This window comes from Microtus ochrogaster, unplaced genomic scaffold (genome assembly GCF_000317375.1).
Source record: "Microtus ochrogaster isolate Prairie Vole_2 unplaced genomic scaffold, MicOch1.0 UNK74, whole genome shotgun sequence".
Lineage (NCBI taxonomy): Eukaryota > Metazoa > Chordata > Mammalia > Rodentia > Cricetidae > Microtus > Microtus ochrogaster.
The window spans coordinates 1,073,554-1,091,542 of NW_004949172.1; the positions used below are offsets into that span (position 1 = coordinate 1,073,554).

Here is a 17,989-nt window from a genome sequence, read left to right on the forward strand (position 1 = left end):
AAGTTTCAGGAGTCAGTTTTCTCCTTCAATCTTGTAAATCTCCAGGGATTGAACTCGGTCATCAGGCTTGGTAGCAGGTACCTTTACCTGTTGAGCCATCTTACATGTCCTGGATCATGAGTTCCACACCCTCCGCATGTTAGGAGGTCAGAGGACAGATTTAGGGAATTGATCCTCTCCATCTATCATGGTTCCAGAACCCAAACTAAGATGGTCATGGTATAGCTTTTACCTTGCTGACCATGGCTGGCTTTCTCAAGGCCAGCTAAAGATCTTGCCTCCCGCCCTCTCCCATGAGTCAGAGTCCGTGTGTTCGACCGTCTTTTTTCCCCCCTTTGCACCTGCTCTTCTGGATGGCCACCAAGTGGGCTAGGCTTTCTGCTGGCTGGTCTTTGTGGGCAGGGCCGGCTCAGGAAGGAAGCCAGAGAGGTGCGGGCTGGAGTGTGGAGATTACATGCCTGTGAGGCAGACTCAAGACTTGTTTAAGATCAGCTTGGTTTGTTGACAAAGGACTGGGTGGGTCTCATGCCTGTAGAGTCAGTCTCCAGGGTCAAGGAGTCCCAGAGGTAGTACCTCACTCTAAAGTAGCAGCCTGCTAGGCCCAAAGCCAAAGGCTTCCTGTTCCAAGTCATTTACCTGCCTAGCAACCCTGCTCTTGGATGCAGAGGAAGCCGCAGCCACCTACCTTTGATCAAATACAGCATTTGAGCCCCTGCCCCGCCCCATCAGCCATGGAAGTAGATTTGATCTCCTGGATCCAACTGTGCCTGAGATAGTTTGCCTTTGATCTTACCGGTTATACATCTAACTTTTAAAATTTATTTGGGAGGGGGGTAACTTTTCAGATAGGGCCTTAATCGGTAGCCACGCCTGGCTTGGAACTCCAAGGAACTCCAGTTATAGCCCGGCTAACCTCAGGTTTGTGGTAAACTGCCTGCTTCTGCCTCTCAGATGCTTGATTCCCAGAGTGCGGGCCACTGTGTTTGGTTTTTATTTGTTTGTTTGTTTAGTTTTCTCCTAAGACTGAATCTTACAACACATCCTTGGCTGAGCTCAATGTTGCAGCAATTCTCCTGCCTCAGTGTTCTGCTGAGAATACAGGTGTGAGCTAGGTGGTGGCACCGCTTCGTGCCTTTGATTCCAGCCCTTGGAAAGCAGAGGCAGGCGGATCTCTATGAGTTTGAGGCCAGCCTGGACTACAGAGCTAGTGCCAGGACAGGAACCAAAGCTACATAGAGAAACCCTGTCTTTTTTTTTTTTTTTTTTGGTTTTATGAGACAGGGTTTCTCTGTAGCTTTGGAGCCAGTCCTGGCACTAGCTCTTGTAGACCAGGCTGGCCTCGAACTCACAGAGATTCGCCTGCCTCTGCCTCCCGAGTGCTGGGATTAAAGGCGTGCGCCACCACCGCCCGGCTAGAAACCCTGTCTTGAAATTAAAAAAAAAAAAAAGAGGATACAGGCGTGAACAACCGTGCCTGTCTGGATTTAAATAAAAATGTCACCCCCATATTTGTTTATTGTTTAGTATTGTGTGTGCTCACGCTCTGATGCTTGTGTAGAAGGCAGAAGGCAGCTTGCATGAGGAGGTTCTCCTTCCACTAAGTGGGATGTGAGGACAAGCCCCTCTCATACTGGGCAGCTCACCAGCCTTCCTTTGTCTGTCTGTCCCAGCATTCTACTGTGGGAGGGAGGAGGATAGAGGCTGGCCAGCTCGGGCCACTTGAAGCCCTGTCATAAACAAGCAAGCCAGCAAATACAGCAAACAGACAAAACTGCCATCTTCCACTCTGCCATAGAGGACAAAAGAGCTCTACCAACAGGGACGGGGAGGTGGGAGGGGGGACAGGAACAAATCCTGGTATCTGTTGACCGGAGGTGTCCTCCCCTAATCCAGTTTCACTTTCCATAGCCAGCCTTAGTTCAAAAGTGATCAATAGGAGATTCCAGATATAAGTAATTCCTAAGTTTAAAATAACTTTTATTTTAAACAGCAATTTTTAACAATGCCATACTTTATGTTCCTATATTTATTCTATTTAGTGTGCATATGCATGTATGTGTGTGATTGTGTACGTGTGTGAAGTGTGAGTGAGGAAGCCAGAGGACAACCTCAGATGTTCCTCAGCCACTATCAACCTTTCGAAAAGATATTTTACAGGCTGGAGAGATGGCTCAGGGGTTAAGAGCACCGACTACTCTTCCAGAGGACCCAGGTTCAATTCCTAGCACCCACATAGCAGCTCATAACTGTCTGTAACTATGGTTCCAGGGGACCTGGCAGCCATGGCAAACAAACAAATATAATTAAAATATACTTTTAATTATGTGCATGTGTCTATGTGTGGGTATGTGCACATGAGTGCAGGTGACCGCAGAAGCCAGAAGAGGGCGCCATATCCCCTGGAGCTGAAGTTACAGGTGGTTGTGAGCTGCCTGATGTGGGTGCGGGGAATAGAACTCCAGTCTTCTGCAAGAGCAGTAAACACCCTTAACCATTGAGCCATCTGCCTAGCCCCAACCTTTTGGTTTTGTTTTTTTTTTTTTTTTTGAAACAGGGTCTCTCACTGGTCTGAAATCTTGCCAAAGAGGCTGGACTAACTGGCCAGCAAGCTAGTCTGTCTCTGAAGCACTGGGATTTTGTTCAGCTTTTCATATGGGGATTTATGGATTGAACTCATTCTTATGCTTGCAAAATAGTTTATTGACTGAGCCATCTCCTCAGCCTTCCGTTTTACTAATGATTGTTCACTTTTCTTTCTAGTCTTTCTTTCCTTAACTTATTGAGACAGGCTTTTCACACTGTAGCCCAGGAGGGGCTTGAACTAATGGCCATCCTCCTGCCTCAGCTTCCTGAGTACTGGGATAATAAATGTGACCCACACTTGGCTTTTTCAGTAGCTATGAATTTCATCCTGACTTGGGCTATAAAGTGAGATTCATCAGAGACACATGTGTGTAAGAGAAAAATGGTGTACAGAATGCTTGGTGATGTCTGTTTCTGGAATTCAGTGGAATCTTGGGACAAATCCCTTGTCTCAAGGGGAAGGTGTCTACTGTATTAAAAATGTGAACTTTTGGGCAGTGTTGGTGCATGGCTTTAGTCCCAGAACTCAGGAGGTAGAAGTAGATGGATCTCTGAATTTAAGGCCAGCCTGGTCTACAGAACAAGTGCCAGGACAGCCAGGGCTACACAAAGAAACTCTGTCTCCAAAAAAAAAGTAAAATAGTGGTGGCACTCCCCTGTAATCCCACAACTTGTGAAGTGAAGGCAGGGGGACGTGGATTTTAGGGTCATCTTCAGCTACTCAGTGTTAGTTCAAAGCCAGCCTGGGCTACACGACTCGACTGAAGTCATGAGGGCTGGCTCACTAAGACACCTGACTCCAGTTATTTTGTGACAGTCTCACTTTGCAGTTCCCAGCCTGGGCCTCGCTATGTAATCCAGGCTGGCCTCAAACTCACAACCCAATCACCTCAGCATCCCGATTGCTCAGATAACCAGCACAGGTCACCATGCCGGGCTCTGTCCTTGGCCACCCTTCCTGTTTGGACCTTAGGAAGTCTGTCAGTTTCAGCACTGCCCCAGGTCCCTTTTGCATTCCTCCTGTGACCCCTGCTTCTCCAGGGAGCCCCCCGCTCCTCCAGGAGGGGGAAAGGATTTTTCTAGCCTTAGTTTCAACTCCCTAGGGACTCTAGGAATTTTTCCTTAAGGGGATAAGGACCTCAACCCTAAGCAGGCACTGGGCACTGGTCCAGTGTCCAGGCTAGTGCGTGGACCCCTGGCAGGGCTCTTCCAACACCAGCTAGTTGTGTCTCATCCCATGCTATCTGTCTCTCACTCTCTCTTAGATTCTGTCTCTTGCGTTCTCCTTGACGTCAGGCTTTTCCTGAGGGTGTGTGAGGAGGCAGCCAGCCAGCAGTAGTAGGAGGGGACAATGGCCTGCACCCTCCCTTCCCCTTTACCCCCTCCCCTTCCCCAGAAGAGGATCTGGGAAGGTATCCACGTGACAGGCAGCATTTATTTAAGAATCCAGTGTCCACGATGATGGGCTGGGGCGAGGGGCAGGGATGGGGTGTGTTGGGGACTCCAGTGTCAGACTACACAGCAGGGTATCAGGTGGGGGGCAGTGCCCAGCAAGAGAGACAGGAGGTAAAAATAGCCCCGGCCTGCCGACCCTCAGCGCCTTGTCCCAGGCCGGTCCCTGGGCTTGGCTCCAGGAGCTATTCTGGTGCCTGGGAGAGTTCCATTCCCTGGAGGAAGGCCCCCTCTCAACCCTCCCCCACCCTCCCTTTTTCCCCTCCCTGAGGCCGCTGGCCACTGTGGGTCCCTGCCCAGCAGGCAGAGGAAGGAAGGGAGGGCCGAGACTGAAGGAGGAAGGAGGTGGAGGCGTGTGCGCAGAGCCGGTCCTCCGACGATGCCCAAAGGTCCAGATCCAGAGACAGCCTCTGGGCGGTCCTCAGCCTCAGCACTGGTGACAGAACCCGTAGCTCAGCCTGAGCCCACAAAACTGGCCCTGTGCTCAGTTGCTTCCTCAATGGACATCCAGGCCACCACTCACCTCATCTCCGAATCCCCCGCCGCCACCTCTGCCTCCTCCGGAGGGCCCACCCATAAGAAGGCCTGTCTGCTCTGGACGATCTGAGCCAGAGTGGCTCAGCTCTGGTTCCCTGGCTGGCCTGGGAGAGGACAGTGGCATCATGGAAAGATCACTACTCAAGATCGGAACTGGGAGTGGGGTCAGGGTGGCAATGGCAGTGGGTTTGGTGGTAGGAGGGAAGGGAAGGGTTGCTGAGGTTGGAGATGGGCTAGAAGCAAGGTTAACTTTAGAAAGAGGCCTGGACAGTTATGGGCAGAAGCTGAGGATGCTATAGGGGTTAGAGATGAGGTAAGATAGGACCGCGCACAGGACGTGGGGTTTGAGGTAAACACAGACATGGGTTGTGGGGATGTAGCTATGACGGAGAAAGACCGCCACCGGAAGTGTGACTTTAAGGAGCAGGTCAGGGTGTGACTAGCATTGGTGTGGAAACAGCCCTGTGTGGGACTTTGGAAGGACAAAGTCTAGACTGGAGACAAGTTGGGCTTTGCAGCAGGCACAGGGCTCTAAGCCCAGCCCTGGGAAGTCAAAGCAAGAGGACTGAAAGTTCAAGGCCAACCTGGACAGCTCAATGTGACCTTGTCACAGAAAAGTCCAAAAGGGACCGGGGATGTGTGTAAAGAACCTGCCTAGAAGCTCCAGGTGATGGCTTAGTGGTAGAACAACTCCCCGGAACCCCCCTCCCCCGTGTGCTGGCTAGTTTTATGTCAATTTAACATAGGCTAGTTATTTGAAAGGAGGGACCCTCGGCTGAGAAAATGCTTCCTAAGATCAAGTCTGTAGGGCATTTTCTTTTCTTTTGGCTTTTGAAGACAGGGTTTCTCTGTGTGTCCCTGGCTGGCTTCAAACTTACAGAGATCGCCTGTCTCTGCCTCCTGAGCACTGGGATGAAAAAGACTTTGCACCACCACTGTCCTGCTAGGAGTGTGGCTCAGGAGCAAGGCTTTGTTTGATGTAAAGTCTGGGTCCCAGCTCCAAAACTTCAGACAGAATGAAAGACTGGAGCTTAAGATAGAGGCCCGTAACTGGGGATGACAGATGGAGACAGACATGGTCTGACTAAGGAGACCTCAGGGGGCTCTGGGTGGGATTCTGGGTGGTAGGCAAGGCTATCCTTGGGTTGGCGAGGGGTGAAGATAGGTGGGGGAGGGCAGGTAGCTGATGGGTTTGGGACTCCTTTTGCAGCAGAGCTGGAGGGCTTGGCTGAGAACAGGACAGGGCTATGGTTGCAGAAGGACTGGAAGCCTGCAAATACTTACGGAGCCCCCTTCTCCTTTCGCCGGCAGCAGCTGGGGCGCCCCTTGCGTCTCATGCAGTAAAAAGCAGCAACCACAAGCAGTAGGAGGCCTACGCTGACGGCTACAGCCATGACAGCCACTCCAGCCTGGGCAGTCTGAGGGGCCACTGCGAAGAGACAAGAAAGAGGTACTAGGCTCCCTAGATCAGGGCGCCTGCGTGTCCACCCAGTTGCTCCCCTCCTGGTTACCCACCAGAGCCAAAATGGAAGACATGGCTTCTCTTGCCATGGACGTTAGATGCCTCACAGGACACGCCCTCTCGGCTCAGGGCGCTGGTCACTTTCACCATCAGCGAGCTGCTCATCCAGCCTTTGCCCTCAAAGGGAGGCTCTGCTGGCTGTGGAGGCTTGGGTCAGGCCAGGCCCCTTGGGGGTCAAGGGCTGGGGATGTAGGCTGAGGTGGAGTATAGGGGCTATGAAGCTTGGATCGATGAGGGTCAGGGTCCCCTTTGGAACTTGGGGTAAGCTCAGAGTGGCAAGGCATGTCCCTTACAGTATCGCCTGGCTGGCTCCAGGTGAGTTTGGGTTCTGGGTAGCCTTGGGCAGAGCAGACCAGCGTGACTTCGTCTCCTTCCATCCAGCTGTTCCCCGATATGGGCTTTATCTCATTTGGTTTTAACTCTGGTGTCCCTGTGGGCGGTGGGGAGCAGCAGAGTGAGGGGGAGGCAGACTGCCAGGGAAAGGAGAGGGACACAGGAGTGGAACAAGGAGAAAATAGAGAAGGGACCGGGGAGATGGCTCAGCAGACCATGTGCTTGCTATACAAATTTCAGGACCGGAGTTCGCTCCCTGGCACCCACATAAAAATGGGTACAGCAGTGCACAGTTAGGACCCCAGCACTGGGGTGGGAGGACTGCAGGGACAGGAGGACTTCTGGAGTCCCCTAAGCAGCCAATCAATGAGCTCCAGGTCTCAAGAAGAAGGCGGCGGGGGGGGGGGGGGGGGGGGGGGGGGGGGGGGGATGGCAGGATGGCTCAGCACGCAAAAGTGCACCTTGCCAAGCCCGACAACCAGAGTTCCTTCCTTGCAGTCGACAGGGTGTTCTCCCGCCACCACAAACTGTACTCCCAAAATAAATAGACAAAAAAAAAAAAAAATACAACTGTGTCCAGCGGTGCACACCTTGTACCGCAGCACTCCAGAGGCAGAGGCAGGCAGATATCTGTGAGTTCGAGGCCAGCCTGGTCTACAAAGTGAGTTCCAGGACAGCCAGGGCTACAAAGAGAAACCCTGTCTCACAACACGCGCCCCTGCAGCACGCCTTCCCCCAACAAAAATTAGACAGGGATAGAGGAAGACACTCAGGGTAGACTTCTGGCATCAGGCGTGCACATACACACACACACAGACACACACGACTAGCTACATACACCACACATGCAGACACAACAAAAGAAAGATAACGAAAGAGAGACCCTGCCCCCACGTAAGGCGCCCAACAATCCCAACCTTGAACCACCAGCTGGAAACTCTGTGTCCGGCTCAGGAGGGGGACGGTGGGTGTAGAGGCTTCACATGTGTAGGTACCAGCGGAGTCAAAGGTAACAGCATCGAGAGCCAGCGTGGGACCATATGCGAGGGTCACAGAATCCTAGGGCAGGGACAGGAAGGAAGCCGGGGAGGACCATGAGGTTGAGAGGCTGAGGCGGAGGAGCCGAGGCCCCACAGCTCCTTCCTTCTGTCACCTTGGTCCAGCGCACAGTAGGAGCAGGCAAACCTCTGGCGGAGCAGTCTACCACCATGCCACTACTGTTCAGGAAGACGAAGAGTTCCTCGGGCACGCTCAGCTCCAGGGGATCCAGGTCTGCAGGGGAGAAACATGCTCACATTCCCCAGCCCTTGTCCACTCAGCAAGGGCCTCTAGAGAGCTATCAGTGGCAGACAACACCTTGTTGTTCTTTCTAATTCTACCCAGTACTGCAGCAACTTTACTTTCCATTCAGGCCCTGCAGTCAGCACTAGGAGAACAGCTCTGAAGAATTCACTATCTGACCTACTATCTGAGGCTTTGCAGTACTGAGGATGCCATGAGCAAGGCAACTGCTCTACCACTGGGCCACACCCCCAGCCCCTCACTGGGGGATTCTAGGCAGGGGCTCTGCCACTGGGCCACACCCCCAGCCCCTCACTGGGGGATTCTAGGCAGGGGCTCTGCTTTAGTGCTGTGCCTCAAGCTCTCTATCTCAAGCTTTTGTTTAATTAAGCTCAAATGTCTGCTCCTCTGTACCACCCTCATTCCATCTCCATACAAACTTGATGAGTTTGGACCAGCAAGAAGGCTCACTGGCTAGACTCCTGCTGACACCGGTCCTTTAGACCCACATGGTGGAAGGAGATGACAAGCTCCTGTAAGCTGTCCTCTGACTTCCATGCGCACAGATGCACAAACAAATAAACGGTAAGAATAATTTAAAATGATCAGACAACTTAAAGGGCTCGAGCTGTATATAAACACAGGAGGTAGAGTGTTTGTCTAACATGGAAAAGGCCCTAGGTTCAAATGTCAGCATCTCAAAAGACAATAAAGTTCTGACTGGTTTTGGTGGTTCCGTGCTTGTAATCCCAGCACTTGGGAAGCTAAGGCGGAAGATCTGAGTTTCAGGCTAACCTTGGCTATCTAAGACATTGTTTACAGGAAAACTAAGATTTTTATTTGTCTCCTCTGAGAAGGTTCCCCCTACTTCCCTTTACCTGACCGGCTCCCTTGTCCTTACCATCTCTCTATTAGTCTTCCCTCGCTGTCTCTTTCTCCTCTCTTTTTTTGGTTTTTCAAAACAGGGTATCTCTGTGTAGCCCTGGCTGTTCTGGAAGTCACTGTGTAGAGCAGGCTGGCCTCAAACTCAGAGAATGGCCTGCCTCTGTCTCTCCAGTGCTGGGATTAATGGCATGCATTACACTGCTTGGCTTATCCTTCACTTTCTAAAAGTTGTATTTTTTTTTTTAAATAATTTGACTTTATTTTATGTACATTGGTGTAAAGCTACAGGCAGTTGTGAGCCACCATGTTGGTGCTGGGAATTGAACCCAGGTCCTCTGGAAGAGCAACCAGTGCTCTTAACCGTTGAGCCATCTCTCCAGCCCCTAAAAGTTGTATTTTTATTATTGTGTGTGCACGCATGCATGCGCGAGTGCCGTGGCACATGGACGGAGTTCAGATGATTCTCTCCCTCCTTCATGTGAGACCCAAACTTGGGCCATTGGGCCTGGCAGCAAGCTCCTTGGCTTGCTGAGCCATCTTGCCAGCCCTATTCCTCATTTTGGTTATCTCGGTCGATCCTCTACTGAGCAGCCCAAGGAATGCTTTCAAAGAACACACTGGTCCAGCCATCTTCCTTCCTCTCTGGCTTAAAATCCTGCTATGGTTCCCCAGTACCCTGGGCATCATGGACAAATTAGGCCAGCCTACAAGAGCCTGCCTAGCCTTTGAACACTATCTGCTTAGTTACAGAGACCTTGTTTTTGGGTTTAGTTTTCTCAAGAATACCAAGTTCATTTCTAGGGCCCGTGCACCAGGTTATCTGCCTGCAGCAGAGGCTTTCGGCTCTGCAAGCTTCTCACGTCATTCTTCAGCTTCCTACCCATGTGTCCCCTTCTCTCAGAGGCCTCCCTGCCCCCGCTGCTGTGGACACCCGGATCTCGGGATCTCGCTTCCAACACCAACAACTGATTCTCCCAGCTGCTGCAAGGGGGGTTGGCAGCTGTCAACCCTCAGCTGTCAGCTCTCGGTGGGAATGCCCTCAACTGCAAGGAGCCCCTCACCCAAGGTCATACCCCCTTTCCTGCACAACACATGGACAGGTCCAATTCCATCATGCTAACTGCAAGCAACTGTGGAGTATCGTCAGCCACCCCCTTCCCTGCCCTGCTAGACCTTGTGTAAACCACAGTTAAACTTCAGGCCTGCCCATTCTTGCTACTTCTGAATACAGAGATCACAAGAGACTTTCCATAAACACTCTACCTGCAGATGTGGTAGCAGAGAACACTTCTAGGGAACTCAATTCTGTCACCAACCACCTCCGTTTTATCAGTGCTACTGCTCTAAGATACACTAACGTGATTAAAAGGGATTGGGCCAGCATTTGCTTTCTGTCTCTGTTACTGTGGGGGGGTGTGGTGGTGGCTGTACAGTGAGTTTAAGGCCAGTCTAGCTTCATGAGACTGTCTCAAAACAAAACATAACAACTCAACAGGTAGAGTACTTGCTGGGCAAACAAGAGGACCAGAGTCCTAGAACCCTGCCTAGAATCCCCCAGTGAGGAGCTGGGGTGTGGCTCAGTGGTAGAGCCCCTGCCTAGAATCCCCCAGTGAGGGGTTGGGGTGTGGCTCAGTGGTAGAGCCCCTGCCTAGAATCCCCCAGTGAGGGGCTGGGGACATGGCTCAGAGGTAGAGCCCCTGCCTAGAATCCCCCAGTGAGGGGCTGGGGACATGGCTCAGAGGTAGAGCCCCTGTCTCGAAGCCCCAGATTCCACATAAAAGGTTCGGTGTAGCTGTGCATGCTTACTCTTAGGACTAAGGAAGCAAAGGCAGAAAGATCTCTGGGGCATGCTGGCTGGCCAGACAGTCTAGCTTAACAGGAGAGCTCCAAGCAGATAGAGATCCTTCTCAGAATCTACAGTGTCAACCCTGAGTAACACCAGCTAAGGCCTTGACACATGCATGCACAGGAGGTGTGCACATGCACTCAGATGCGCACACTAAAGACCACTTTCTTCCTAGTGAAGTGAATGCAAAAGCTGCTTAGAAACCGGGGCCGAGCCAAGCATAATCCTGTGGAGTTAGTATGGAAGAGAGGAGCCTGCGGTGTGCTGGAGCTGTGGCCTCCACGGGGGAGGAGTCAGTTGATGGCAAAGCCTCTCAGTTCTGGGGAACACAGATGGTTAAAAGGGGATTGATCTTTCTCTATAAAGCACTGGGGAGGCACAGCAGGTTCCACACAGGGGAGAGAGACAAATGTGTGCTCTGGAACTAGGACTCTGGAAGGAGCCAGGGTGGGGACCCTGAGGGAGAGGAGCTGGTGAAGCCTCACCACACCCTGCCCTCCCTCCCTGCCAAAGCTCTCACAGGCCACGTGCAGCTTTAGCATCTTGACGAGTTGTGCGTCCTCGGCGGCATCGTAGTCCTCCACTCTGCATCCGTAGGTGCCACTCTGGTCCCGGTGCACCCCCTCCAGGGTCAAGTTCCCCTTGAGGTTGACCTTTAGCAGTTCCTCCTGGTTGTTCTGAGAAAGTAGATGGGACGCAAGAATTAGGAATTGTTCTGAGGGCAACTGGGGGTGGAGTCAGAGGTCACCAAGCCGATGTCATACTTGACTAGAGCCTGTTCAAGCCAAAGGTCAGGGGTCACACTGGGTGGGTATAGTCTCCGAACCACCTCAAGTCAGGGTCAGAGGTCTTTTGGTAGAACCCCTGCCTAGAATCCCCCAGTGAGGGGCTGGGGGTGTGGCTCAGTGGTAGAACCCCTGCCTAGAATCCCCCAGTGAGGGGCTGGGGGTGTGGCTCAGTGGTAGAGCCCCTGCCTAGAATCCCCCAGTGAGGGGCTGGGGGTGTGGCTCAGTGGTAGAGCCCCTGCCTAGAATACCCCAGTGCAGGGCTGGGGTGTGGCTCAGTGACAGAGCCCCTGCTAGAATCCTCCAGTGAGAGGCTGGGGTGTGGCTCCCCTGTCTAGAATCCCCCCCACCCCTGTGAGGGCTGGGATTGTGGTTCAGCGGAAGCACAGTTATGTAACATGAGACAGGTCCTGGGTTCCATCTCCCTCATCAGCAAGAGGCTGATGAGGTTAGTATGACCCAGAATCAGGTGGGATCCAAAGGGACCACCGAGTGAATTACCTTCAGGCGGAAAAAGGAGTACTCCAGGCTAGGGCTGCCATCACCCTGGCAGAGCAGCTGGACAGCGTCACCCTCACGCACCCATCCTTCCGTGGTGGATGGACTTCCCACCCAGAATTCCACATGCTCTGTGGGATCTGTGGGAAGACAGGAAGTAAGGTCATCTGTCAAGGGGAAAGGTCAGTTGTACTTTTTTTCAGAGTCAGGGTTTCTCTGGGTAGCCCTGGCTGTACCAGAACCCATTTTGTAGACCAGGCTGGCCTCGAACTCACAGAGATCCGCCTGCCTCTGCCTCCTGAGTGCTGGGATTAAAGGCGTGTGCCACCACAGACCAGCTGAGATTTCTGGTGTGTGTGTGTGTGTGTGTGTGTGTGTGTGTGTGTGGTGTATATGTCCTATTCCTTCTGCTGGTTTTTGAGACAGGCTCCCTCTCTGTCGCTCAGCTAGATTTTGTACTCTCTAAATTCTTATCTCAGCTTCTCCAGTGTTGAGATGACTTGAGAGGTCCAGACTCATTCTCAGAACACAGCAAAGGTCAGAGGTCTAGGTAAATTGACAGAATGCCTCAAGGGTCAGGGGTCACTGTACAATTTGAGATTTAAGACAAGATGTCATATGGGGAACTAATTCTGTGGGAGAAGGTGAGTGTCCCATGGGGTACAGGGTCCTATACTGAAGTCAGAATCAGTATGATTGTTTGGGGTGCTGAGGTCAAAGGTCAGCAGCACATCCCCTCATTATTTCTACAAGAGGTGAAAAGGTAGGGTGAGGACACAGATTGGAATCGGGGTCTGGGAGTTGGGCCTTGCTGGGGTAGGATCTTGGGTCAGGAGCCGGGAGTCATTGGGGACTCACAGTGCAGGGTGAGCTGGAAGGCAGGGCTGTCCAGGTGGCCTTCCTGACCTGAGGGCAACTTGTACTGAGCAGCACAGTGGAACCTGGCATCCCGATCCTCCTTGTGGAGCCTCAGGTAGAGGGTGCTGGTCAGGGAATACAGGCCCGAGGCCTCTCGGACGGTACGGCTGGTCATGTAACCATCTGTGAGAGAGGCAGGCAGCAGGACGAGGTGACTAACCCCTGCCACCAGCCACCACCCCAACCCCCATTCCCCTTGGCTCCTGATGGCTCACTTGTGTTCAATTCCATGGGCACTTTCAGTTGCTGCCCGTTCCGATACCATGTGATGTTAGGCACCGGGTTTCCGTTCTGGCTGCTGCAGGTGGCAATCTGGGAAAGGCATGGGCGTGGCCTGGGCTTGGTGCCAGGACTCTGAAGTCTGGTTCTCTTTTCCCCAGATCTCCCCTTTAGACATGTCCATTGGGCTCTCTCCCCAGGAGAGGAAACAGATCTCATTGACTCCAGTTCCTTCCAATAAAAAGCCCAGAGCCCAGGCCTATGAGATGGCTCAGTCAGTAAGTGTGCTTGTGGGGGAGATGGAAGACCTGCGTTAGATCCCTGGAACCGTGTAGAGGTATAGAGAGGGAAGCGGCCCTCAAAAGTTGTCTTCTGATTTACGCTGTGGCACGTAATTAACAAATAATTAGTGAAATAATTAATTAAAAACCTGAAGCAGGTGTGGCGGCACACAAATGTAATTCCAGCCCTCAAGAGGCTGAGATAGAAACATCAGTTTGGCACTAGCCTGGGCTACATAATGAATTCCAGGCCAGCCTGAGCCTCATGAGACCCCATTTCACACAACCCTAAGCCACAGCTAGGGTAAGCCTAGCACTTGAATCAATCGTAGAGGCTGGGGGAGCAGAAGTGTCCTGGCCACACAGCAGGTTTGAGATCACACTGGGCTATGAGACAGTGTTGCAAAAAAAAAACAAAACCAAGAAAAAAAAAACTGCTACAATGACACATGCCTAGGACCTCAGTCCTTGGAAGGTATGAGTGGAGACACAGAAAGCTTCGGGACAGCCTGTGCTACATAAAGTCGCCCTCCCAAACAAAAACAAAAAACAAACAAGGAAAATACCCAAGGAGTACCTGCCTGGTGTGCTCAAAGAAAGCCCTGAGTTCAATCTTCCATATCACAAAACAAAGCAATAACAAAGAAGGTCTTGGGTCTCTTCACCCACTGCTCAACTCCAGGACACATTACCTCCTGGGCGGACTCGTCCAACACAGACAGCGTTCCTTTGTTGGGAAACACCTCTGTAGGCTCGGGGGTTGCTGTTGGGGAGATGGTCATGTCAGGAAAACCTTCTCTGACCCTCCCCCACCCCCAATCCACCCTCGCTCCTCAGGATAGTGTTGGGGACACTCACTAAACACACGGACTCTTGAGGTGGCCTCTGAGGTTCCCATTGGCCCAGCCTTCACCACGCACACGTAGTCCCGCTCATCGCCCACTTGGGTATCATTTATCACCAGTCCCCCGCGGGAGTCCAGAGCGTATGCGGGATTGCGACCCCGAGAGTTGTGGATTGTGGACCGGAGCTCTGAGCCCTGTGGCTCCCCAGAAGCTAGGAGGTGTCGGGACCCAGAAGCATCAACCTGGGGGTATGAACAGGGGTAGTCTTAGCTTGGATTGTGAGCCCTCCCTTACTACTGAATCCCTCTAAGATTTTTTTTCCCTCTGGGCCTAAGGGGAGAACCTGGTGGCTTCCACATACTAAGCAATCACTACCACTGAGTCACACCCCAGCCCCTCACTGGGGGATTCTAGGCAGGTGCTCTACTACTGAGCCATACCCCAGCCCCTCACTGGTGGATTCTAGGCAGGTGTAGATCTAGGCAAGTGTTTGACTGTAAATGGAAATGTGGCTTTTGAAAGCTCCATGTGGGGTCTTCTGGACACGCCAGGGGATCCCGTGTAGAAAGAGTTGATGGGTACTGATGTGACCAGGCCACTGGATCCTCCTCTACCTCCTCCCAACATCATCCCAGCATCATCCCCAGCTCCCAGCACAGAGCACTCACAAGGAACCATTCCAGCACATAATGTTCGGGGTGCTCCCGTAGTATGCAGTTCAGGGTGATCTGATGTCCTTGGGACACATCCACCAGCGGGGGTACAGACACGTGCACCTCAGCCTGGGTGCCTGCAGGATGGGTGTGGCGTCAAATGTCTACCCAGTGCTACTAACAGGGAGAGCACTCCAGACCGAGCCTCCTATCCCAGACTGGAAAAAACTAGCCCACATGTCCTCCCTTAGACACAGAGGTCCAGACCCTTGCCTCCTCCCTCAGACAGGAGTCCAGGCTCCCACCTTCTCCCTCAAATGCAGCTACTCTCTCCCTCCTTGGTCCTCCTCACGTCTGGGACTCATCAGTGTCTCTGTATAACTTGGGAGTTATGTGAACCAGGCTCAAATTCACAGAGATCTACAGCTGCCTCTGCCTCCTGACTGCTCAGATTAAAGTCCTGTGCTACCAGGACAGGCTCTCAACTTGTAAGGGTTAAGGTCAAGCCTTCTTCAGCGCTCTAAGCTAAAGTCTTGCTTCTCCTAGTACAGCAGACGTCCCCTCAAGGAAGGGTCAGGCCTGTCTCTCCTTTTGGCCTCTAGCACCCAGGGCAGGACCTGGCCTGGGGCTGAAGAACAGGTCTTTCTCCATCTTTGTTTTCCATTTCTTGATCCCATCCTGTTTTCTCCGGTAGCTCCTGGGGGCCCTTCTGCTCTCTGATGTGTGGGGGGCTGGGGTGCAGGCTGCAGCTGGGCCAGGAGCTGGATGGGTGTGTGGGAGTGGCAAGGGGGGACAGGGCTGGGCAGGTTTCAGGAATGTGGGAGGGCCAGGCTGGCTGAGACCTGCCCGGCTTGGCGCCAGAGCCCCCTACCTGCACCCTGACAACACCCCCCACCCATCTCTTTACAAGAGAAGTTTGAAAAAGAGTAAGGTGAGTCACCTGGGCAGGGAGTGAGCCTGGGTCCTGAGGCAGAAAGGGCTGGAGTTTAGACTCCCAGCAGCCTGAGGCATTGGAGGCTGGATGTTGGAAACATTAACCTCAGGGTCCTAGGGACCTGGAAGCTTGAGTCTTAGACTCCTATCAGGGTCTAGTGGGTAGCTTAGTTCTTGCTGGGAATCTACCCCCTGGGACGGCATTTTGGCATCATTCCTTCCCCGCCCAGCTTGGCCTAGGCCTACTCCTTGGTTCCTAACTATATACCACGCTTGTGCCAGGAGCCTGGGTTCCCAGGCACCCACCTCTGGCCCCAACTTGTCCCAGGGGAGCGATGTGGGGCCAGACTGGTACCCAGGGCTGGATGTGAGCTGCAAACAGCCAACAAGCAGATAGATATCCTCTGTCCTCCCTTATCCCTTTCCACCCTGTTCCCAGTGTTCCCGAGCTCCTCTGTTCCTCCTCCCTTCTCACCACGTGCAGGTGTGTGGATTTATCAGGGGCTCCAGGAAAGGGGCCCTTTCAGTCGGAAACACTGTTCCACGTTCTCTGCCAGGCTTGGTACTCCCGGCCCTTTCTGAGAGAGGTGGGTCCTTTAGAGACAGCCTAGACTCTGAATTGAGGGGAAACCCCACACTGTAGGAAGTGCTTTAGCAGCGGGGTCCCCAGTTTCCCCGAGGAAGCTCAAACTTAATCACTTAGAGAACAGCTCTGGGATGTTGCTCTTTAGTATGCTAGCAGAAGCTACTTTGACTAAGCAGGAAGGCGGGGAGGGGGGGCGGTGCTGGACTCGAGTCTGAGGGACCAGGGAGAACAGAGCCCAGATTCCAGGTACCCAAGGTTATTAGGGGTCGAGGGCTTAGATTCCAGAGTTCCCAGAGAGACGGGAAGGGGCAGCTGGCTCAGGTTGTGTCTGCTCCAGAGCTGGGGTATCCTCAACTCTCGGATCGGGGACATCCCAAGGCCTCCCCGCCTTCCTCCATGGTGGGGAATCCCTAGATTGTACTCCTTGGGGAGATGGAAGATTGTTCCCCTTGTCTTCCCGGGGACCCCGGGGGCCAGCCCCACAAAACCCAACACCAGCTTTCAGCTCTGCCCTCAGTCCCAATCCATACCTGAGTGGCCCGCCAGGAGGAGGGCGAGCCACAGCAGCCCTGCGCGGGCGTCTGGGGGCTCCATGTTCCCTGCGGTGGTGGCGGTGACTGAGCCGGGGTGAGGCTCTCGGCAGCGGTGAGCCTGGCAGAGGAGGCCACGCCCCGGGACACGCCCCCACCCCCCACATCCCCAGGCTGGGCGCAAGGCCAAGACCTCCCACTGCCCAGAGAGGACCTCCCACCCGCGCGCGCAAGGACCCATCCGCACCGCCTGCACCGCCTCGCGCGCGCGCGCCGCTTTTATCCAACCCTCGCCCGTGGCTGTCCTCCGTGGCCTGGGGCCTGACCGACCGACCAGGCTAGCTGGTGCCCAGAGCTGGGATCTGAGGGACACCGCGAGGACCCTCATTCTCTTCCTTCTTGGCCTCCTTCGGGGACCTTGATACTCATTTCCACGATGGCAGCCCTACCTCCCGGCTGCAGGTGGATCTTTTTCCTAGTTTGTTTTCTTTTTGGAGACAGGTGTCACAATGTAGCTCAGGCTAGCCTGGAACTCGTAGCAATCCTTCTGCCTCAGTTTCCCAAGGGTGCCCACCGCCTCTGATTTGTGAACTGTCGGAGTTTACCAGCGGTTCCTGGTACAATTAGTTTCCTGTGTTGGCCTCCTTCTGTAGTCTCCTGCATGACTGCCTTTTCCCAGGGTGCTCTACGATGCCCTCCCCTTAGAGCCACCTTGCTGGGAATCGTCTCTCCTGTGACTGAGCAGTGGCCTGGAACTGGTCGGGTCAATCTTCTCTTTAATGGGTTTTCAATTCCCAGGTCCTCTTAGGCCTCTTTGGTGATGGGGTGGGCATGGGGAGCCCCTCCCTCTGCTCTGCTCTCCCTGACTCCCTCACATCCCCCATCCAGGGAATCCAAGGAATGTCACCCCCCTTCTTCCTTCTCTCCCCACCGTTCCCTCCCCACCTTGGGGGGAGGGGAGGAGACGTGGGTGGGGGAGGGGAGGAGACGTGGGTTGGCTGGGGCAGGTGAGTGGAGGAGGGAGGAGCTCAGGCCACTGGGGCCACTGGACGGAAGAGAGGGTCACAGGTCAAAGCCTAGGGTCACAGACTACTCTACTCCAGGGTCCTCACAAGCCAAATCAGCCCAGAACAAAATCCCAGGAATGCTGGGTGGGGGCTGGGAAGGAGCGTTCTGCCTCTGTTCAGCCTGGAGAAGCTAGCCAAGGATACTGGTAGGGATGGGGTGGGAGGTGGCACTGGACATGCTGAGAGACATTTCTCCCCCAGTCTCTGGCCAGCCTAAGGGACATCAGCGGTGAGC

General features: G+C 53.5%; 1 protein-coding gene across 1 annotated transcript; it reads right to left on the reverse strand.

The window, feature by feature from the left end:
- Window positions 1-4,004: 4,004 nt before the first annotated feature.
- Window positions 4,005-16,799, reverse strand: Bcam (basal cell adhesion molecule (Lutheran blood group)). Its single transcript, XM_005370314.2, has 15 exons — window positions 16,688-16,799; window positions 14,654-14,775; window positions 13,999-14,227; window positions 13,833-13,903; window positions 12,856-12,952; window positions 12,581-12,763; window positions 11,726-11,862; window positions 10,960-11,116; window positions 7,581-7,699; window positions 7,345-7,486; window positions 6,388-6,524; window positions 6,088-6,232; window positions 5,857-6,001; window positions 4,559-4,676; window positions 4,005-4,468 (listed from the first exon to the last, which is right to left on the reverse strand). The coding sequence occupies exons 1-15, from the start codon at window positions 16,749-16,751 to the stop codon at window positions 4,463-4,465; spliced, it is 1,872 nt and encodes a 623-aa protein (XP_005370371.1). The 5' UTR covers window positions 16,752-16,799; the 3' UTR covers window positions 4,005-4,462.
- Window positions 16,800-17,989: the final 1,190 nt, after the last annotated feature.